Source organism: Ambystoma mexicanum, chromosome 2p (assembly GCF_040938575.1).
Source record: "Ambystoma mexicanum isolate Mex_15411 chromosome 2p, UKY_AmexF1_1, whole genome shotgun sequence".
In the NCBI taxonomy this organism is placed as follows: Eukaryota; Metazoa; Chordata; class Amphibia; order Caudata; family Ambystomatidae; genus Ambystoma; species Ambystoma mexicanum.
This window is the reverse complement of record NC_090923.1, coordinates 815390995-815415116: the sequence shown is the minus strand read 5'-3', so window position 1 is coordinate 815415116 and position 24122 is coordinate 815390995. Positions and strand designations below refer to the sequence as shown.

Here is a 24122-nt window from a genome sequence, read left to right as displayed (position 1 = left end):
TTTCTGTAATCACTCTCGTGCTACTGTTTTTTCCCCTCTTCCCTCAAGCACTCCCTTGTGCACCCCTCCTGAAAAAGCCTTCTGCCTACCCCTTGAGTCCGGCTAACTACCACCCCATCTCTATCACTCCCTTCCTTGGGAAACTCCTGAAGAGGTTGGTCCTCCCTCAACTGACCCAGCATGTTGGTTGCCTGCATGTTGGTTGCCTGCATGACCATCACTCTGAATTCCGAGCATCCAGATGCACAGAAACTGCTCTTCTGAAGACCTGTGATGAATTACTTGCATCTCTTGACTCCAACTCACCCGCTGTTCTCATTATACTTGCTCTCTCCTCTGCTTTTGACATAGTCAACCATTCCATCCTCATAAAGCGGCTCCATGATACCCTTGGCATCTCAGAGCAGGCAATGGACTGGTTGACCTCCTTCTTCAGTGACTGTCCCTCCCAGGTTATCCTGTGTTCTCCTCTCCCATCTCTATCTCCACTTGTGGCATTCCCCAGGGCTCTACCCTTTCCCCCTGGCTCTTTAACATCTATCTCCCCTCTCTTGCTTATCTTATCTCCACTTTCTCCCTGCACTTCCAGTGTTATGTAGATGACACCAAGCTCTTCTTCAGACTACTCTTTGCATCTCTTCTGACTTCCTCTGTCATTCCTGACTGCTTGTCCGCCATCCAGTCTTGGTGCACCTCCAATGATCTCTGTATCAATGCCAGCAAGACTTAGATCCTTCCTATCCGGACTCCTGTTCACTCTTTTCTCCATTCAATCTGGCCACCCTCTATGGGCTCTCCCCAGTGGAGTAACTTTGCTGAAAATGTTGGGGGGACATGACATCTGAAAATAAAGTGCCCTAGCCAAATACATCGGGACAAAATGGTGTGCCATGAAAGCTGGGGAGGACAAACACCCCTGTCCCCCCCCCTAAAATTACGCCCATGGCTCTCCCCCCTCTCCTTCCCCTGAAACCAGACACCTGGGAGTCATCTCCGACTCCTCTCTCTCTTTCATTCCTCACATCTTGGACCTTGCCAGGATGGGCGCATTTCCAACTCTACCTCCTCAGAGGCATCCTCCCTTTCCTCACTTTCCCCTAGACGCTTAATGTCTCCAGAGCTCTTGTACTCTTCAGGATGGACAGCCCCTTCCTTAATCTACCTTCTTCTTCTCTCCGCCACCTCCAGCTAACCAGCTAATCCAGTATAGGGCCGCGGGACTTCTCCATGGGCTCAAGCCCATGGACTGTATCTCCCGGTTGCTGCAAGGATCACATTTAAATCCCTCTGCATCATCCATAAGGCTGTCTGGGGCCAGGGACCAAGCTATCTGCAACTTACTCTCACTAAATACTCTCCTTCCAGATCCCCCTGATCCTCTGGCTCCAATTCTCTGCTTGTCAAGCGCTTCTCCAAGCAGAGAGCGGGTGGCCATTCTCTTTCCTCGGCTGGCTCCCTCCACTGGAACAGCCTCCCCCTTTCTCTCTGTCTAGAGCCGGATCTCATCAAGTTCTGCAAGCACCTCAAGACTTTCCTCTTCTCCTCCTCCTTCCCTCTCTCACTCGTGTGCTAAACCCCACAGTCTATGAGATTCGTGGCCTGGGCCCGTATGTGTCCTTCTGGGTCCTGGCCTTCTGTCCAATCACCCGAGGCATCTGCCCTCCCCCTACACTTGCCTTCGGACACTAACTGTCCTGTGATGTCTCACAGGCCAACACTTACTGTATTGGCTGTTGACCCCTCTTCTACCAAGTGGTCACTGCCTGCACTTACCTGTTGCCTTTGCAACTGGCTCTCTGGCACTTCTCCCCCCTCTGTGGAACCCTTAGCACATGCCCCTTCCCCTGTCCCTTCTCTCTCTCTGCACTTGCAAGCTCCGAATGTCTACAAGGCCTAGTAGTATCGCTTTTGTTCTTTAATCATCATTGTTATTTTATTCCATTGTCTTTCATTGTTCCCTTGTTCCATTCCCTTTGCCCCATGGGCGCTTTGAAACACAATTTCTTGATGCCTTACAAATGCCCAATAAATAAATTAAATTTAATAAATAAATAAACAAAACTCAGGTGTTCCAAGTGAAACAACTAAAAAAGGAAATGGAGGGTGTAACCACAGGAAGTGGAAAATAGCTATATATACCTCACAATCATTAAACAACTATTACAATAGCTGGAAGCTTTCTGATCAACCATTGAGACCATCAATGCAAGTATTACAGAAGCAGAAACAGAGCTAAAAAACATGAGAGACGATTTGAAAACCTAAACTGGTAGAATTATGGATGTCAAAGAACATATATCTATCATGGAGAATAAGCTGGTGGGTCTGAAACACTCTGAGATAACTCTCTTCTTTTCTCAAATCACAGGCACAGAGATCTAATTCCCATCTAGCTTCTCTGCTCAAAATCACAATCACAGTGATACAGTACTCGCCCACCATTTGTATTCCAGCCTGGAGAGTAGTACCTGGCTCACTTCTTTCCACTTCAAGGGATGTAGGGTTCTAGTGTACAGCTCACCCATAAAGAATTATACAGCCCAGCTCACTTGCAAGGGATGTAGTGCCCAGGTTCCTACTGGGGCACAGCACCATACAGTGTTCTAGCGAACACAACATGGCCTTCAACTCTCTTTCCAGATTATGTGTCTCCACTGACAGCTGGAAACTCAAGGGGAGGGGTTCTTTGGTCCTAAGCTTATTTAATTCTCCAGGTACTTGCACTATGGGTAACCGACTATTAGCTCTGCTTTAGCTCATAAATTGCATTTAAGGAGTTTATTGCAGGATTTGGAAACCAAAAGTGTTTTAGTATGTCTACATTAAGGGGAAAAGACAAGCAGTCTTGTTCTAGCCTTAGTGGAAACTCACAGTGCTTCTCAGGCCACTTCAAGCATTTCTATGATGTAGCCTTTAGCAAAGCTCACAAGCTCCTGGGTGATGCTGTTGTCAGTTGAGCATGACGCAGTAAACAGTTCCTCTCCATCTGGTTGCCTCTGCCAGGCACAGTTCCTACACTGCTTTATAGATAACAATAAACAGGAACCTTGAGTTTCCGGGGGTAATGTCTTCATTCAGGTTTCCTCTGGGTGGGGGTTTGGGCCAATGCTCACCTCCCTTTTCAACGGCCCTGGTACTATTATCCACTAAACCTCAAATCCTCACAAAGTGCTTGTTCCAGAGGGTCTCTGAACCATCCCCTCTCCTCTTTCCCTACTCTTCCTGCTCCTCTTCTCCTGCACCTCCTCAATGCCTCAAAACTTTTCCACTTCTTCTGTCTTCTTTCAAGGCCCTCTTTTCACCCCTCAGGTTCCTTGCTTCATCCACTAAACCTGTTCCAGCTATCTTCTATTCTGCCTCCTCTGCTCCTCTCTCACCAATCCTATCTTATCTTGTGGGATTTGCAGATCACCTATGGCCAAGGAGAACACTTTTCCACTTCTTCTGTCTTCTTTCAAGGCTCTCTTTTTCTCCCCTCAGGTTCCTTGCTACACTTGCTTCACTTGCTTCATCCACTACACCTATTCCAGCTATCTTCCATTCTGCCTCCTCTGCTCCTCTCTCACCAATCTTATCTTATCTTGTGGGATTTGCAGAGCACCTACTGCCAAGAAGAAAGATAACATTAGCCGGTAAGGTAAGGGCATTGAATGGAACAGGAATGTTTTGAGTTGATGCCTAAAAAAAGGAGTTGCATAGGTCTTTGGGAAGAGGATTCCAGAGCATAAAGGCTAAGACCTGTAAAGACTACCCCAGTCCCTAGAGAAATTGAATTGAGGGATGGTTAGAGAGTGGTTGCAAGACAATGGGCAGTAGAACCTGTACCTATGCTGAAGGTAAGAATTTGAATACAATGGTCAAAGCGCGGGTAACCATTCTGGCTGCCATATTTTTAACTATCTTTAATTGATCAAATACGTAAAGCAATTATTACCATAATCAATTCAAGACCTGACGATAGCTAGAGCTATAGAAGTTTTCTCAGAGGAATGGTCTGATTTGTCTTAAAATCATAAGGTAAGTTAGAAGTACTAACCAACTTATTGGTATGTTGTATCATTGAAATGGAGGAATCAAAATAGATCCTGAGATTATGCACCTATTGCTGAGTTTTAATACATACGTTTGAGAGGGAAATAGATTCATAGAAATCGACCCCTTCTCCTCCACTCCTCTCTTCCATAAAACTCACTCCTCCTCCTCCACCGCTCCTTTCTCCAACCACCTCCATCTCCAAAGTACTCTGCTCTGCTCTGCCACTCACCCCAAACTGCCTCCTGCACCATCTCCAAACGCACTGCTAGTCTTGCTGTTGTGTTTCTAGAGGAGCCCCTCCCCCCACCCCCCGGGCTCGGCAATATTCAAGGGTCTGTATCTGTGCATCATTATTGCTCCTCATTGGGGATTGGTCCTGGAGTAACTGGCACTCAGTCTATGGAGATGCTGTACCGGAGATGCAGACCAAATCAAAAACAATCGGACCATCAACTTGGAACTGAGAAACATGCACATGTTCATTAGCCACACACAAGCTGGATCCTGTGATCGGAGCAGTCAGTCTCACAGGCACTGCTGTTGTTCGCTGCATTTCACCACGGTGGCAGAGAACCCTGTTTTTTATGTTTGGGAGTGGTAAGCAATGTTTGAAGCTTCTGTCCTGCCTGAGACTGCGGGTCCTGTTCTAAAAGTGCTAGTGAAGTAATGCAAGTTACTTAGTACTGTTCTTGAAGGGTCATCATGCATTGTGTTTGAAAGGTAGTAATCCTCTTCTTCACACAAGTGGTTTATAAGGATAGCCACAGAATCCTTCTCAATCAAACAGAAGGTGAGAGCACGATTCCCCTTGCACTACCCCATCACCCACCACAGGAGTGAGGCTGGGAACTTCATAAAAAGGGGAAAAGCCAAAGGGGTCACAAAGGCCTGCTATCAAGCTCTCACACAATGAATGTATCATGACACAACTGCAAAATGCATGGGAACGAAAGCTAGATTGTCAATTCACTGAGGCAAAATGGGCTAGGCCATTTAAAAGCCAGAATGAAGGTCTTGGAGAACTCTGACTGAAATTCACACAATATAAAATATTACACACACACATTGCAGAGCTGGGAGCATTGGTAGAGATGGATTCCGGAGATGTGGCTATATGCTTCTAACATCACACACAGAAACCTAGAGCCATATTAGAATGAAATCTGTGACCAAACTGAGTAATGTTCTGTAAGACATAGCCCCAAAGACAGCTAGTTCAATCATACTGCATGATGTATCAACACAACGTTCCTCCACTTATCCACATATTTGGTGCAGATGGATGGCTACAATGCTTATGGTTGATGAACGTTGCCACTTGGGTGGAGGGTCATCAAGGCATACTCAGATAAAAGATTGTTTACAGATAAGTAATGAAAATAGCTTTCTATGAGTGCATCGCGTACTGCCTTCATTATGGAAAAGTTGTACTTCTACAAATGTGGGTCATATGTATAAAGATCAAGTATACCACAGGTAACATAACATAGTCATGACTACTGACTGATTCCATAATCATATCTAAGTGCATACAAGCCTAATGGTAAGGAAGATGCAATTTCTTGTCTGATTTCTGTTTCACTTTATAACCCTTATCTACACATCAAACAGACTTGTGTGTTTGCCAGTTGTTAGATATAGGGCCTCATCAGGAGTGGGGCTGTAAGCGGGCAGTATTTTTGCCGAGCGGAAATGGCACTCCCGCAGTGACCCGTGGCACAAACAGCACCACATTGTAACAGTGCTCACATGTGCATCCGGCGGGCACACTGTTTGCGTCCGTTGGAAATAGCGCTGAAACAAGGGCTACCACCCAAAAACCTGGCAAAAACAGCGCTATTACCCGTTGCCGGCGCTATTAGCACCAGCGCATCACCGCTGGAAATGGGAAGCACTGCAGTGGCCATTTAGAAAATTAGAATTAAATATCACAGCTTCCTGTAGCCATTCGGACCTGCAAAAAGACATAATGTCCCAGGACAGGGTCAGGGGCAAGGCTGCCCAAGAACGAATCTGCAAACATCAGTTCAGCGAGTGGGAGCTGGTGGTGCTTGCTGACAAGGTGGTGGCACACCACAATTAACTCTATGGGCCCAGGCAGCGAAAAACATCTTCCCAGCGCAGGACAGCCACCTGGCACATGATCAACAGTGGCCTCCGGGACGGGGAAGACTGTCGTAAGCGATGGAACTACCTGCGGTTCAGGGCCCGGGGACTGCTGTCCCAGCACCGGTAGGAGAGCATGGCCAGCGGAGGAGGGACTGTGGAGCCACTCGTACTCACTGCATGGGAAGAGAAGTGTAGCTCTGTGCTGGACATGGAGGGCATTGAGGAAATTGGAGGTGTGGAGTCGGGTGCCGGCAGCCAGGAGGCAGAAGGTGAGTCAACCACCCCTCTCACCCAACGCATATGCGTGCATCAATTACAACCTAGCACAAGATGCCACAGTGGGCAGACCGATGAGCCTGGCATTGCGACAGGGTGCAATGAGTGGCTGCTGCATCAGCCACCTACTGCAGCATCCATGTGCCAGTGCACTAAGTCCACCCTTGTGAGTCAGAGCAGTGGTCCCCATCCAAAGGACCCATACAAGTGCCATGAACCACACACCCATGGCTGGAGCACAGCAGTGCCCCATAGGGACCTGCCAGTGCCATGTACCCAGTCACCTCCCCCAATTCAAATGTCACCCAATTTGGTGACATGGATGCACGGGGATCAGAAGCACGCATGCCAGTCAATAGCTGCCCCAGCACGGATATCTTGCCATCCCCACACACAGACCAAATGCAAACATCCCATGTTACACACACCCATATCCGCATCCGCCCCCATCATTGTGAATCCACTTGCAAACACCCCTGACTAACCAATGCCCATCAGCTCAATTGCCCGGGGCCCTACTCAACACCATGTACTGAATTCCATCCATGCCAAAACATGTGGGGGAATGTAACCTAACAACATCTCCTATGTACCCTACAGGCACACAATCAACGCCAGAGGCATCTGAGAATGAAGAGGGGGCAGGACCGTCTGTGAGTGTGACATCCTGGCACTCAGACACCACCACTACCACCACTTACAACACCCCGGAAAAGGGCAGACAGGCCACACAAAGGCGAATGTCACAGCAAGACACACTGCATTGCAGCAAGCCCAGATCAACAACCCCCACCCAGTCCACGAGGAGCACGCCAATGGCATCCACACCCACACCTGCAGCTGTGGACACCGCCATGGAGGACACGCCATATAATCTATTGACCCTGGGAACACAGGGAGACAGCAGCCCTGACACTGCTCATGCGGTGGTTCCACCAACCCCTGGGCACAGTCTCCACCAGCAGCCCTCAACCACAACTGAGAGCCCACTCTGCAGGCAACCACTCTGTGGACAGAGACCAGAAAGCCCACCACGCCACCAGAGCATGCATACGCCTGAGCCGGACACCGACACACCATCACTTGGCTCCCCTGTTGAAAGCCCACGCCGACAGCGCAAACCCTTACCACAGCAGGTTTCGGTGACATTCTGCATGGTGATGCAGAGGCTGGGGGACATGGAACAAAGACAGAGGGAGATGGAGGATATCGGACACACCCACTCTGGACAATTGCAGGCAATAAGCAACAGCATTCAGGGTGCTACATGTAGGCATTGCGCAGGACAATTCAAGGACCCGAAGAGTCGCAACTGCCAGAACAGTTGCAATGACAGCATTTGGCCAAATAGTCCGTGAGATGATGGAAGGCGTAATGAGCTGCTACACCAACAGATCCTGGGTGCCAGCTCCATCCCTTCTAGGTCAATGACACCAACAAGGGACTCCCAGGAGAGCACGCCAAGGCGCCAGTCCCTGTGCCATCTATGATCTAGTTACCGGGCAGTTACCGGGCACTGGGAGTCAGGGGAAGAGGCCACAACATTTGTCATGAGTGGCCATGCCATGCAGTACAGTTTGTGGTGGGCCGGGGGAGAGGGGATAGCGTGCAGGGGAGTTGGTGGTGGGCATCGGGAGGGGGGATAGTGTGCAGGGGTGTTGGTGGTTGGCGGGGGAGGGGAGATAGTGTGGAGGGGAGTTGGTGGTGGCCGGGGGGAGAGGGATAGCTGGAGCACAGAAATTCATTAAAACTGTTCAACTTAATGAATGCGAGGATATTCCTGATTTTGTTCATCTGCAATTTATCCACAGTGTTATTTTATGTTATGTTATTTTACTTTGCATTTATATAGCGCCTTATGTACCATCCGTATAGTCTCAAGGCGCTGGTAGGTTGAACGCCCTCGGGAACCGAAGTTCAAGTCAGTAGAGAGAGTAGAGAGAGTCAAAGGTGCGTGTGAGCACCGTATATGTGTGCAGCTGGTGTGGCATTCCTGTGATAGCTGCTTCTTAGCGTTAGGTGTGGTGTTTGAGAGATCAAGAGTTCGTTCTGGCAGGTTTTATCCAGACCGATTCTGGCTGCGTTAGGCCTGAGGAGAACGTCTGGCTGGAGGGTGTGAAACCAGCAGTGTTTAGTTAGAGTGATGGGGAGTATGAGGCGGATGTTAGTATGAGAACAGCTATACCGAGTGGTGTCATAGTATCTCTGTGTTCTAGTTGAATGGTGGTGTAAAGAAGAGAGTAAGCGTGGTGATGTGATATGATGGTTTACATGCTCTTTCAAATGTTCTATGCACTCCAAATCATTCCATGTATGTTGCATAATTCTATGCACTCCAGTCCGTTCCATGTACTCCAGTCTGCTTCATGCACTCCAATCCGTTCCATGCACTCCAATCCGTTCCACGCACTCCAATCCGTTCCATGCACTCCAACCCGTTCCACGCACTCCAACCCGTTCCACGCACTCCAACTCGTTCCACGTACTCCAACCCGTTCCACGCACTCCAACCCGTTTCATGCTCTTGAATTCGTTCTGTGCACTTTAATCTGTTCCAAGTACTCCGATCCGTTCCGTGTATTCTAGGTTGCACTCCATTCACATAATTCAGCCGTACCTTCCACATTTTTCACCCATACCTTCCAACATGCTTCATCCGTTCCATCCACATACTTCATCCGTTCCATCCACATACTTCACTCGTTCCATCCACATGCGTCAACCGTTCCATCCACATGCGTCAGCCGTTCTATCCACATACCTCATTCATTCTATCCACATATGTCACCCATTTCATCCACATACTTCCCACGTTCCATCATTCACGGATTCATCAGCTCAACGCACACATCCGCTCTGTGCACTCGTACGCTCTAGGCACGCGTCCGCTTGAGGCGCACATCTGCTCAACGCAATCGTCCGCTCCAAGCGTTTGTTCTTTCTATGCACTCACCTGTTCTACTCACTCACCCTATCTACTCACTCACCAGCTCTACACACTCACCCGCTCTACGCACTCACCCGCTCTACGCACCCGTCTGCTCTACGCACTCGTCCACTCTACGCACTCGTCTGCTCTTACAAATTCGCCCGCTCTGCTCACTCGTCCGGTCTGCTCACTCGTCCGCTCTGTACATTTGTTCGCTCTGTACACTCGTCCGCTCTGTACACTCTTCCGCTCTGCATACCCATCTGCTCCATGCACCCATCAGCTCCACGCACTCATTCGCTCTTACGCACCCTTCGGCTCTACGCACTCGTCTGCTCTTACACACTCGTCCGCTCTTAAGCACTCGTCCGCTCTACACACTCGTCCGCTCTACACACTTGTCCACTCTACACATCCGCTTTACGCACCCATACGCTCCACGCGCTCATGCGCTCCATGCACTCATGCACTCCACACACTCATGCACTCCACACACTCATGCACTCCATGCACTCATCCATTCCACGCACTCATCAGCTCTGTGCACTCATTAGTTCTATGCACTCCTCCTTTCCGTGCACTCATCTGCTATATGCTATATGCACTCATCTGCTCAACACAGTTCTTCGCTCTTACGCACTATACACTCATCCACTCTATAAACTCATCCGCTCTACACATTCATCTGCTCTGTGCACTCCTGCAGGTCTACATACTCCTCCGCTCTTACGCACCCATCCGTTCTACACGCTCATCCGCTCTATACAGTCGTTCGCTCTATGCGATTCATCAGCTCTAAGCACCCTTCCGCTCTACGCGTTCATCCGCTCTACACACCCATCCGCTCTACATACTCATCTGCTCTACATACTCATACGCTCTACATGCTCATTCGCTCTACATACTCATCCGCTCTACACACTCATCCGATCTACACACTCATCCGATCTACACACTCATCTGCTCAACACGTTCATCCGCTCCAGGCGCTTTAACCATTCTACCGATTTCATCCGCTCTACTCACTTTGTTCATTCGTCATGTATTATCAGTTCAGGCCATTTCACTTTTCATACGCACTGGATCCATTCCGTGCTCTCCGTTTCATGCACTACACCCGTCTCATGTACTTGAATCGTTTATTCTGTACTTTCTATTTGTGCCATGCACTCATACATTCCATGTCATCTGTCTGTGTACTCATCAGTCTCCCGTGTTCATCTTTCCATCGTCTTCACCTTATTCATTTCTTTCGTTTTGTTCATTTGTCCATTGTAATCATTACATCCATTTTATTAATTTATACCGCAATTACTGTTTTCGTGCTTTTCATTCTTTTTATTCATTTCATTGCTTTGATCTACTTTCCTCATTATATTCTTATTGTCATTTTAGTTTACATTAGCGGTTATTAGTTGTCGATTTCTCACTTGGATGTTGTATTGTTATTTGTTTTATTGTTATTCAAGATCTAGTAGTTTGTTGACTTGGTGTTGTTGTGATGGTGTCTTTCAGTTTGGCACAGTGGCAGAAGTGGCTTGAGTCAGGGTAGTGGTGTAGAAATAATTGTCTATTATTGCCTGCCGGGCAAGTCTCCCATCCTTCACATCATCCCTGGGAGTGGCTGGTCTGGCTCCTGCCTCATGCATCTTCCTCTGGGTGTGGCATGTCCACGTCTGTGGATAGTGGCACATTCCTCCTCAGGCAGATGTCATGCAGCATTGTGCACACTAGCATGATTTTACCAACTTGTCCAAGGCATACATTCGGGCTCTGCCAGTACAATCTAGGCACTGGAATTGTGCCTTGAGGAGTCTGAAGGTGCGCTCAATACACACGCGGGTCCGGCTGTCTCGTGTGGTGTATGTGGGTCACGCACAGGGGTCATCAGCCACATCAGCTGCAGATATCTGGAGTCACCAGCATGGGGCAATGCACAGACATTAGTCACTGTGTTATACTTGGGGGTGGTCACACACAGTATCGAGGCAATGTTTATTGTGTGCATGCATGTGTTCATGCCACCCATGCCATGTGTATGTGTGATGCCTGTGCAGCCTTTGCCAATGGTGTCATGCATTCCTTTGCCTGTACATGCACCCTGTGGCATTGTGGCGGTTGTTCAGTGGTGTGTCCCTGGTGGCTGTTTTGTGGCTGTGTGCTGCTCTCGTGCATGGGCCTTGGTGAGTTGCCTGGTGTACTACCCTACTCTTCTAGGGGCAGTGGGTCAACATTCCAAGGTGGATGCACGTGGGCACATGGCTCTGGCACTGGCTGGACTGCTATTGGGTGCTGCAGTGTGGTTGTTCGCTGTGCCTCATTCATGTTGCATTGGGGTACATGTGGGCCATTATACCAACCAACTGTAATTGCTGCAGTATGTGTACGTCAGCGTGTGTGTCCAGGTGTGTCGAACATGTGCATGCTCCCTTGGCTATCCCCTGTCGTTGGTACAGGTGCTGGCCGGTGCTGCTAGTGCATTCACTTGTCATGCCATGCTTTGTGTCAGTGTTAACACCCCTTGCCCCCAAATGTGGTCAGGTGCTTCACTGTGCATATATGGGCACAATTGTACTCACCCACTATCCATGTATGTTGTCCTCTGTGCCTCTAAATGCATCCTGGCAGTTTGCTGTTGCGTAGGACCATGGAGTCATGGGTTGATCCTGGGTAGCGTGCACAGCAGTGGGTTATGATGAGGTCAGGGTCGCAGCTCACCTTCACGTTTAGAGAGTGGTAGGGATTCCGGGTCCTGTATACGGCCTCATGGGCCTGGGGTGCCACCAACGCCACATGGGTGCAGTCAATGACTGCAATGACATTGGGCAGTTGGGCAGTGGCATAAACCCTTGTCTTCAAGTCGTTGACCTGGGCCGGGATGGTCGGCATTGCAATATGGTTGTTCACATGCAGCAGGAGGGCATCCAGCACCTGGACCAGGACTTCACAGAATGTGAGCTGTGCCATGCCGTGCACCATGGCCACCGAGTGGTGGAAGTTGCCTGTTCCTGGGAACTGCAGGACTGCCACCAGCTTCAACAGTGGGGGCACCGCTGTGCGGATGTTGATCCTGCTCCCTATGTCTTCCTGGATTGTGGCCCCAGCTCAGTGATGGTCTCCCTGTCCAGGCGGTACAGGGTGACCAACTGGGTATCAGTGAGGGCAGGGGTGATGGCCTAACCTGTGGGATGGGTGCTCGCCATCCTTGGACAGTTCTCCTCCTCCTAACCCCCCACCCCTCTGCTCCCTGTGCCCTGACCTGGTTGTCTGCCATCTCAAGATCCAGGAGCAGCATGAGCAGCTGCCTGTTCCAGCTTGCAGCAAATAATGGCAGCATGGTGTTGGTAACAGTGTTTGTGGTAGGGGGTGTCTTATGTATCCCTCTATCCCTCTGAAGTGCTTTGGATGCACCTGTGGCTTTATTTCTGGCACCTGTATTTATTTCCCTCCAGCTGTAGGCTGGAGGTAAATCTCAGCTGTACTACCGCCGAACATGCACTTGTGATAGAGCTGTAATTGCACTTTATGTTGTCGCGCTATTAATGCTTGCTGTAATAGCGCCAGCTGCAATAGCACCAGCGCTATTTGCGGTGTGTCGTGATCTGATGAAGCGGTATTGGCAGAACTAATTCCATTACCACCGGCTTTAAGGGCTACCGCCCAACTCCTAATGAGACCCATTGGGGATCATCACGAGTTGGGCAGTATCTGGGCCGTTATACCAACCAACTTTATTAGCATTAGCGCCCACCGGTCCCGCGGTATTACTGCTGGATCACGAGTTGGGCGCTAACTGTTAGGCCCCATTGGGTCCATTGGACCCAATGAGGAATTTTTGACGCAAATACCGTGCAGTAATACTGCAAGTGGTAATTGTGCCGAAAATGGGCATTTTCTCTGTGTGTTTACTCCCAGCTAGGGGGTAAACATGCCAGACTCATGATAGGGCCAGCCCTTAAATGCAGCAGTAATACTGTTATCGCTGCATTTGAGGGCTAGCGCCCAACTCATGATGAAACCCAAGTATTTTATTTTATTATTTTCTGTACTCAGCTTGATATTTACTTTGGATTAAGTTTGCATACTTTTCCCACAACTATCTTGCATTTGACACCCCAGGCTCACACCTTTCTCAGCATGGGAACAACAAGTTGAAGGAACATTCTATTTTATGGCGTTATCACCCCGTTCCAAGGGCTGGAACGGGGAATAACAGTTGCTTGGATCTATAACAAAGGCACCAGGACATAACCCCCCGTTCCAGTGGGGTGATAATGCCATTAGCACCCCGGGTTACCAAAGCTGTCACCCAGGGTGTTAAAAACCAAAAGAATGTTCATTCATTGAATGGGACGTTGCATGCTTTTCGTTCAATGAATGAAAATATTTTGCTAAAATGGCCGCCGCGTTAATGGAAGGCGGGGCTCCATATGGAGGCCTTCTTCCATTACCATGGCTCCTGGAAAAGCGAGAGGCAGCGGCACCTGCCGCCGCAACACTCGGGTAAGTGAGGCAGGGGAGGGGGTTGGGAAATAATAAAAACATTTAAAAAAACAGGTGGGAGGGGTAGATGGTGATGTGGGGTGGGGGAGGCAGCCGGCAGGTTCTGTGGAATGCGGGCTGACATTAGAGATTTCAGTCCACGAACCCCGGAACCTGATTAGCCTTGCCCCCACGCACTGGGTGCTAATGTTGTAACACTAACATAATTATCAATTTTTAAGTACTAAATTGCATAAATGGGAAGACACATATGATGAACGGTTTGCAAGAGAAAAAAATCAGAGGGCAGCACAAATGGAGATTCCATTCTTTTAAACAAATGGCAACATTATTTCAACATATGGAAAACCAAATTATTACCAGTTGCATTGTAATTTTTGTCTTAGGTTGCTCCATTAATAATAACACAGAGCATAAGCATAATCACATTTCACTGGTCATTAAGAAAACAAAACATGCAGTCTTTTGGCCCAATCCCATCACTGTATGCCTCATCCTCCCTCAGCCCAACAATCATTTGGCCACAAGTTAAAGCCAGGCACAAACACTAATGCATATTCTGCCCTCCCCTCAGTGTTGTATGCCATTTAGAGTGGAGGTTACCTGAGACACAAGCCTCTGGTTCTCATTCAGCCAAGCCTCCCTCATGATGGCCTTATGGTCGAAACGCTGAGCCAACAGCTCCAACTTCTCCTGCCGGATCAGCTCATGGCGCAGGGCCACCTCCCTCTCATGCTCTGCTTTCTCCAGCCGCTTCCAGGCCTGGTAATGGAAACCACAAGTCGAATCAACAGGACTCTGTGAACACCCTATATTCCTGTTAAAGTGGAACAGTCATACACATAAACTGACAGCCTAATTCCTGATTGATTTTGTGAGTTAGTGCTCATTGATGAGCGTTGCTGGAATTGTGGCCCAGCCTCAAAGTATAGACTACCTTTTTTTAAGAAATGCCTTTCCTATCCCTGATTCCAAGATGTGAAAAATAAAAAAATACACCTGACTGTAATTAGTACCTCCCGGCACTTTCTATCCCCACCTTGGCTTGTCTTCATGCAATGCTTTAACTAACACTTTTGGTACCTCCCCATCCTCATTCATTGCCATAGGATTTAAGAATACTTTACCTTGTTGATGTCTGAAATAGTCTTGCCCTCAGTGGGAATGTACAGCTTCTGATTGTTGGCTCGCATTTTGCTTTGGATTGTAAAAAGCAAGACTTCAAGATTCCCCTTCTCCTGAAATCTTACCAGAAAAAGAAAGAAATGGTTCACTGCTGCACTTTATAAAGAGTATACATTCTAGCCTCAAGATCTGGGATGGGTGTTGGGTAACACTGGCAAGCTGAACGACAAGCTAAGGTTGAAAGTGGCTCGGGAATGGGCATCGCAGATGAAACGGATAGTCTTCATCTGCCATTGCTGTATCTATATCGATGAAGTACTGAACTAGACGTCTGCCTCTTCTTCTATTTTAACATTTCAGGGACATCTACAGCAACCTAAAAAAAGCAAAAGAATTCTAAAAGTAAACTCAGGGATCACAACAATTTTAGCGGAAATCTTTGATTTGGTTGTAGAGTATCATGCACGCATATGAGTAGGAGTGGCAGTTATTATGGTGCACCTTCAGTTATAGGGGGCAGTTTTTCCATTTATGTTCGGCTAACAGCTGTCCAGTGATTAATAATAAATTAAAGTGTATTGGGAAGACAGTCGGCAGAAAAGAACTTCTGTTTTATGTCACAGAAGCTTCTCCCTTCTCCCTTCTGATGTCAATTGGGCAGGTGCACCTGCTTTTCCCTGCTCAGAACCACATCCTATTTCTTCCACTGGATCTCGCATTGCAGTGTAACAGCTTCTCTGTCCTTGATCAGAAAGCTGGGGGTGATGGAAATGTGGCTGGGGCTGAATAATACACCAATGGTGAAGAGATGATTGAGCAAGAATAGCCCAACTAAGATTATCTTGTATCTATCCCCACTGCACCCCTCTGGTGGCCATCCCTTGTTGTACCCACCAACCGCAATTGGGCATAGTGCTACTATGATACTATGACGGCAAGAAGGGGTGGATATGTTGTTGTGCATTTACAACATACAATTCAGAATAGAACCTCTCTCAACTAGGAATGTGTTTCTCACTTCATGTTGGCAGTAACATACGCAATTCCATATCCACTCATGTTGCCTACTATATGAAGTAAAGGGTAACCATTTCATGGAAAAGTACCCTTTCTGTAAAGAAGATCAACCATACTGATATATGGCAAAGAGAGTAAATTAAGGAACATGTACATGCACTTGGTACTGTAATACTTTATTCTGTTTCCAAGATTAACTATTGGGAAACTCATGCAACATTCTGAGAGGACTTAAAACTGTCCTCGGGTGTGGGGATGCACAGTGCATTCCATTCTGAGCAAAGCAACAGCATATAGTCACCTATACATCTGACTTGGCTCCCAGAGGCCATGAAGTAGAGTTCATAAAGAGAGGTTTGGGAAAGGTATGCCAAAAGATAGGGAAAGACCCACACAGCAAAATGGTAATGTAGGGATAATAGTTCAACATTTAGACATACCAAGATGTATTTCTTACTGCAAATGCAAATCTAAGTGAGCAATTCAAGCAAGAAACCCCCCTTTAAGAAATGGCAGCCTTGACAGGATAAGGAACTGCAGATATGCAGTGAGAATCTATCAACACACAGTGTGTGCACTGGTCATATAGCCTCCATCCATTTAATGCAATTCTGGAGGCAAAGCAAACCTACTGTGACTCTCAGATCACTTCTGTGGCAAATTATACAGGGATACTTCTAAAAATGCCTGAGCACCTTAGCTTCCCCGATCTTAACCCTCAACTGCCTGCTGGGACAAAGGCTAGTGCTATTTTGCAAATTAAATCTCTGAGATAGATACAAATTGCAACTACTCCTGTACTGAGGTGTGCATCAATGTCTACCGTATCTAGGATGGCCTTTGAAACTGTTTACCTGTCTCATATTTTTGATCACGAGTACATAAGCCACTTTTGTCAGGTGCATTTAACCATGTCCTTCCGAGGTGATTAAAACCCATCTTGAGATCTTACCACCTCCCCTTACTGTCAACATTGTGAACCTGTCTTTCACGGAAGGATTCATTGCTGAATCACTAAAAATACCTGTGTCACAACACTCTTTTTGAAAACAAATATCCTTTAAACCTGAACTTTGTGCCAGTTACCAACCAATGTCAAACTATCCTGCTAAAAAATCTTGAAAAGTTAGCTATATATATACCTCTCTGGCTCTTGGCGCAGCAGCAAATATGATAAATCAAATTAGATCAAAATCATTGAGGGTCTTAGCTTACTTTCCTGGAAGCCTATGGGAAGCGAGCAGGCAGTTTTGCCAGGGCACAGCAGGCAGCACCTTTCTGTTCTGTGGAATGAGCAGACTCAAGCTATCTCGTCCATTGGATCATTTGTTTTATGTCATTACCCTTAAATGCTACAGGAGCTAAATGTGCGTTCTCCGAGACTTAAAGCCCCAGTCAAAGAATAACAAATGATTAACATGGTTTGGTAGTTCTCCGTTATGGGTGTTTCCCTTATTAGACATAAGGGCTAAGGTATTGCATTGGGATCCTTGATCACATGTTTTAACAATCTTAAATATTCCAAAAATGTAACGAAAAAGCAATGCGCCTCTTTCTTTCAATATATTCATTTTCCATTTGAAAAACAGCCAAACAGGAGCTGCCTTTTGAAAAGAATGCTGCCCATTTGAGGCCGAGAGCAGACCCTGACACATCTTGCACTGCAGCACCAAATCCCTCTCAGTTCTATTTTGAGGATTAGTTGAGAATTCAATCTCTCTCCAGTGGATGTTCAAGTTGGTTGTGAATAATGATGAATATACCCATGATAGATAACTATCAATACCAGTAAGTATTTTTTCCTTCTCCATTAGAGGAACTTCAAATGAATTCATACCAGTTAGGATATGATAGGGAGTGCACTAGAGGAGACTGAAGGATAGGGCAAAAACTAGCTCTACGCAAACTAATTTTCTATAGGCTGACCCACCCAGCCTGACACCTTGCATGCGGTCATTGAAACAAAGCTTACAAAACGTGTGAGCGGATCTGTACATTGCCGTTTTACAGATCTCAGCAATGAGAATCTTCCTAAATAAAGCCACCTTGCATTGAATGAGCTCCATGCTTGCCCTTATTGAATGATTGGCGCTCTGCTATCATATGCAAATGCATGACACTATCCACCTTGCTATGGTTATCTCAGATGCAAGAGCACCTGAAGTATTATAAGAGAGGAATACCTAGTTAGACTATCTTATGTATTTAGCCTATTTAATACCTTTAGCCACTTCTAACACCCACATATGTAAAGGCAGCTCTGACAGAGTCAGCCAATTATGAGTGAAAAGTTCTTATGTCTCGTCCAAAATCTGCTTTGAAAGCAATGGTGCGTCACACTTCATTTGGTAGGAGCGTGTTTGCAGCGGACAAGTAGATTAGTCTTGGCATTCAGATGACTTACGCAGCCATGCGGCACCAGGCCTGGGGCAAACACTCACTTGACAGGCTTCTCCATTGTGCAGTAGGTGGTGAAGGCCTGCAGCTGCTGCTGCACCCCTGGCAGAGAGTTGGCAAACTTCTGATTGCTGATCACGCTGATTGTGCTCTCAATCCACTCGAGGAGCTCGCTGGCTAGGACCTCGTACCTCTCTGTAATCTTCTCTGTTTCAATGACCTGATCAAGGACCTGGGGAAATACAAGGGGAGAATCAAGGGACAACAACACCAGACTACAAAAAGTGCCCAATGATGGAAGCGAGCGATTACACACCAGATTGCATCCTTTAAGAGCAGATTTGAGCTTCAAACTCATGTTACTGGTAAGTATCATGGTTCATTCGTGAAGCACAAAATATCTGATCACCGTCAATTCTTCCTCTTGATTAGTCAGCTGAAAATGTACAATTGTAAATGTTGCAAAGTGTTTTTTTTTCCCTACATGGAAATCCAAATAAATGGCACTTTTCTCTTTACTACTAGCACAAAACGAAGTCATGCATTTGACAATGGTTTTGAAATCATATGCCAAATGTCCAGGGGAAACTCCTCTCTTGTATGGAATGTTTATCCTGTGCAGAAAAAATCCCACACACGCTTGTTTTATAAACTAATTATCAGAAACCATTCAAAGATATTCCCTGTTTTTTACCTTCCCGACTCGCTTTCCCTCCACGGCCAAAGCCTTCATTTTGGAGAAGTAGTGGTAAAAGGACACAACGTAAGTGATAATGGATTTCTCATCTGGGTTTTCCATGTTTACATCTGAAATATAAACAAAAGAAACAAGCTTTGACAAAGCCAATCATGTTGGCTATTGCATGGCGAAAACATTCAAACACACAGACACACAGGCATATAGGCATGGGTACATTAGTGTGAGGATGGGCACATGAATGGGAATGTGAGGATGGGTGAATGGGTGAGTGTGGGGATTTATGGATAAGATAATGAGTTTTAGGATGAGTGAGAACTGGGAAAGAGCAAGGGAGCTGAACGAGAATGTTGGAGTGGAGATAGTGACCATGTCTGCTAAATGTTCAACCCCGGATGGCCATACTTTCAGTACTGCCAATGCACTATATTGACATTCAGTCTCCTATGCAGCAAGTTCCATTGGTGTAATGAAGAGTCCCACATTCAATACCATCATTTAAATTAAAAGGTTCTGGTTGAACTCACCATAGACAACATTTGCAATTCTCTGTTTTCTCAAATCTTTGCACAAATTGGAAGAGTGAACATAAAGTAACAAGCAAGCCAATGAAATGGAATCTACGCCAAGGAAAATGGTCAGAGATGCCCTTACATTGTGTAGAAATATGGTTCAGACACCAGCCCCTTCCTTCCCATATTCATCCAATGCACTGCCTCGCCATTTTTGAATTAGGGAAACAAACTCGATATTCAAAGAACTTTGGTCCTGGGATATCACAGATGGAGGTGGAAGCAGAAAATGGAAAGAGAGTTTGACAGAGACTATCGCTGATATACTGACTTAATGCATGAAACCTCTGCACCAGTCACCACAGCTGACTACTCACTATTCACTGTTAGGAAGCATGACAGCATCAATGTTCTGGGCCCTATAATTAAACATTTAGTGATTCGTGACAGATTCCTGCCACTTTTAATAGTTGCAATATTATTGATAACAACAATAATTGTTATTACCAAATTTAATTGTACTCACTTTAAATAAGTGGAAAGGAAGGCTGTGTCATCCCTGCTTGGATTCGACCAATATGGCTGCAGGTTCGAGGCAAATGTCTGTGGTGAGCGCTGAGTTATCGCTCTGTGCGATACTGCTGCCGCACAGTTGGTCCACTCCCAACCCTTCTGATACTGCAAGAGGAGCGTTTCAGAGTCATGTCTCTGGACCCAGTCCTTCCTCTGCACTGCCAGGTAGATGTGCTTTCATCTGGGTATACCCTTAACTGGGAAGGCCAAGGCCATGTCCAGAGCCAAAGGCTCAGACTTTGGACATACCACTGGCTCCCAAATTAGGTCTGTTTCAATTTGGGCAACTTCCTTATGGCTCTATAAGATCCCCAGAGGCATTCCCTGAGGCGCACAGCATCTCCAGATCTCCATCTCCCCAATCACCATCTTGTTCCGGCAATAGAGTCACAGGCTGATGATATAACACAGGAATGATAAACTATTCTGCAGCCAGTCATATCCCCCACCCCAAAACCCCTGTCTGTCACTGCAAACCCACTGCTCTTCACTATCTTGCAGCTGTGTCACCTACCTAAGCCCTATTTTTAGGTTAAGGTGCTGCACTATTCATTTATTTAGGGATCCACACCCCACCTTCCATCTTTTCTGCTCATGTTTTAATCATGAACAATCCCCTGTGGGAATGCAGCATCACTCTGATATCGAAAGCCTGGCCATACGTCAAAACGTGGTGAGTTGTGGCTGTCGGTATCGGGACAAGGGGTTTCATTTTGGACTGTGCGAAAAGAGTTTGGGGCTTGAGGGAGGCAGCAGGGTAGACCTCTGAAATACATGAGCAGATATTCCGGCACCTGCCCTGACCAATCCCCTGGCGAATGCCTGACACATGCCATGCCCTGCCTTGACGGGCCCTGTCCTTGGCAAGCAAAAGTCCCAGCAGACCACTGAGCATATCAGAGTATCAAGTTAGAGTAAGGTTTGAGGCATCTCTCAGCCTGCTAACCAACATATTAAGGAAGATAAAATGGGTGACTGTGATCCTCAAATGTTAAGCTGCTCTTCCACTGAACCTTAAGTTCTTGCCTCCCAGAGACCTCAGAAGGTTACGGTCATATCTGAGGTTCCACACCACTCCTCTCCATTGTCTGCCACCTGTCAGGTTCCCATTGAGTATCTCAGTTAAAAGGCAGCACAGGGCATGGGACAAGTGTTGAGGCACAGGGTAGATGTGGTTCCTAGTCTCTAGTCTTGTGGGCTTGTGTGGGCAGTAGTCTGTTATTTTCCTTAACAATATTTTTACAGGCAGGAGGAGTGGTCCCAATACAGGATGGTGACTTAATTGAACAGCAATGATTGGTCCAGTGATCACTGTGAGGTAGTTTGGAATCGCTGCAGAGGTTCTAAACTGCCTTTCATTCAGGTCAAGCTCAAGGAAAGTCACAGATGCAGGAAGCTCCTGAGAAAGTATCTCAAAACAGAGGTTTAAATGAATTGTGGACCAAGTTACGAAGAATCAAATGCCAGAGAAATCCTGTGAATGAAGACTCAGATAAGTGACTGTAGAATTTAGGAAAAGAAATGCTATGTTTCTGAAATGACACGCAATGGAAATTGAATTGCCAAGTGAGTCTCATTGAGGACTTAATTGGAAATGTTGTGAAGAGTTCAAGGACAGTAACAAGTTAAAGTTAATGTATTCCTGTAAAGGTTCAAAGTTAATCCAATTGGGAAATGTTATGCAGATCCAGCACGCGAGCGGCTCCTGTTAATTGAGGCCTCTGCGTTGTGGAATCCATGAGCGCGCGTTCGCCTGCCAAATGTAAATAGTAAAGTGATTGAATTACGAGTGCTCTGAGCTATTCGTTAGCTCGTGCTTTTGAGTATAGGACCCTAAAACGCATCTCAGCGTCGTTGTGTACGTGGGCGAAAGACTGCAGTGAGGTGGTCGAAGATTCCTTGTCAGCTGCACAGAATCCTAGGAGTGTGACAGAGAGTAGAGGAGTCGGAATCTCTCTAGTTTCAAATGCGCGCAATGTGTGTTTAACACTGGACATAAATTGCGCTGTGCAACTGAAGGGCTAATTTCTTCTCTGTGAAGGTGAAAGTAAATAGTAAATGAACGTCAGTTTTGAAGAAAAGGATTTAACATTTGAGAGACTAAAGGTGTAAATGTACAAACCTTTTTTCAGTGAACAAGTGAGAGAGTCTGCAGCAAAAATTGACACATTTTAAGTTAATTGACAAAGGAAATTTGCCAGAGTAAGCTGATGTCTACAGTAAAGCTAATTAAGTATTAATGACTTCAGCAAGTCAGCAGAGTTTAAAAGCAAAATAAAGACTTTTGAACTAGAGTTACCTCCAAGCTCTTGGCAGAGGTAGTCAGGTAATCAAGGGTGGAAGAGAAACTATTAAGGGAGTTGCCATAGTGGTTGAAACTGTCTAACAATTTGATGTATCTATTGCAGGTTTCCTGAAATCAGAGGTTCTGAAGTTGGAAGCTTTCGGAGGAGACCTGAACTTTGTTATTTTATCCACTTCCCTTTTCCCCCGGGTTGGTCAACTCAGTAGTTATAATTAAAGGACTGCTGGGAGGACCAGACTAAGGGGTCTGGAGAAGTCTTGTTTGCCCCTGCAGGATCCAGTGCTGGGATCTGATAGAATGAAAGGCCCAAGTGAATGAAACCTGCCTGAGCAGAGATGGAGTCAGAGTCTGATTTTACCTTAAGTTCACTAGGTAAGATGTTAATGGAGATGAGGGAGGAAAATGAAGCAGTCAAGGAGGGAGAACTCAGAGTTAAGTGCTAAAATGTAGGAATTAAGCCTTCAGGTTAGTAAGGGAGGAGCAGAAGCAAGAAGACCAAGTGTTTCAGGTTGGGGTTTTTGGAGGGGATCCTCCAGTGTTGTATCCAGAGACTGAGGTAGAGGGGTCAGAAAGGGAAAGGAGAATGGGAATATCACCAGCCATTTCTTTAGTGACAACTCCATTGGCTCCTCCTGAGCGTTTCGCTGGGGACCAACGAAAGTTCAGATCCTCCTTGATGCAGTGTGAATTGCATTATATGTATAGACCAGATCATTTTCTAGTGAAGCATCTAAGGAGGCCTTTTTAATATCTTATCTGACAGGTGAGGCAGACGCCTGGTCTGTTCCTTTGGTGGGTGCGAGAGCGATTGAGTTGGAGAGCTGAGCATTATTTAAAGTTGAATTTGGTAAAATGTTTGATCGATGAACTCTGATTCAGAGTGTAGATAGTAAATTGTTAGAATTAAAGCAGGGAAGTCGGGGCCTATGTATATAACCCAGTTTAGAGCCTTGGACTTGGAAAGTGGTTGAACCAGAAGAGAGGAGGTCATCTCTTTTCTATAGGGGTTTGCGTAAGGATTTGAAGGATGCACTGACAGAAATAGTGGAAAGACCAGCTTCCCGTGAAGAGGTGATAACCCTAGTGTTGAAACTGGAAGCAAGGTTGTCTGAAAGACGACTTGAGCGAAGGAGATTTCTTCCTGAGGGAAGGTCTTTGGTTCAAAGCGAGCGTCTCAAGGTAGAATCTGGGTCCAAGAAAATTAGATTCTAATTTTTACATAGTTTAGACCCCCCTTTAACTAAGGAGAGGAGGAGAAAAGAAAACCTCTTTCTGTATTGTGGGGATAGTAGCCATTTTGTAGGTAATTTCCCTCGAGCCCCTCGAAGATTTTCAGCAACGACAGGAAGAGGATGAATGGTGGCGAATACAATCCAGCCGTCTGTGCCACACATTATACTGAACGTATCCTTACATTGGAAGGGTGGTCTGAGATGTGGGGGTCCCTGTATGTTAGATTCAGAATTTAGAAATCAGGGCTCCTGGAACAAACCCTATTCTGCCCAGGAGGGCTTCTTGAAAAACAAAGATACAAGTGAAAGGGTCAATGAAGACTGATGCACTCCCTTACTATGCAATCACCTTAAACACAGAAAAAATTGAGTGTTGCACCTGAGTATAACAAATTAAAATTTTTATTTAGCA

At 46.5% G+C, this 24122-nt stretch overlaps 1 protein-coding gene across 3 annotated transcripts in view; it reads right to left on the bottom strand.

The window, feature by feature from the left end:
- The window catches only part of SPTBN4 (spectrin beta, non-erythrocytic 4), a 1591326-nt gene that overhangs the window by 948066 nt on the left and 619138 nt on the right, over positions 1-24122 (bottom strand). For all 3 annotated transcript variants that reach the window (XM_069644494.1, XM_069644495.1, XM_069644496.1), the window contains 4 exons: positions 19086-19198; positions 18436-18623; positions 14980-15097; positions 14456-14614 (listed from right to left, as the gene is read on the bottom strand). In XM_069644494.1, coding sequence (XP_069500595.1) covers positions 14456-14614; positions 14980-15097; positions 18436-18623; positions 19086-19198 — 578 coding nt within the window. The remainder of the gene's footprint in view (positions 1-14455; positions 14615-14979; positions 15098-18435; positions 18624-19085; positions 19199-24122) is intronic.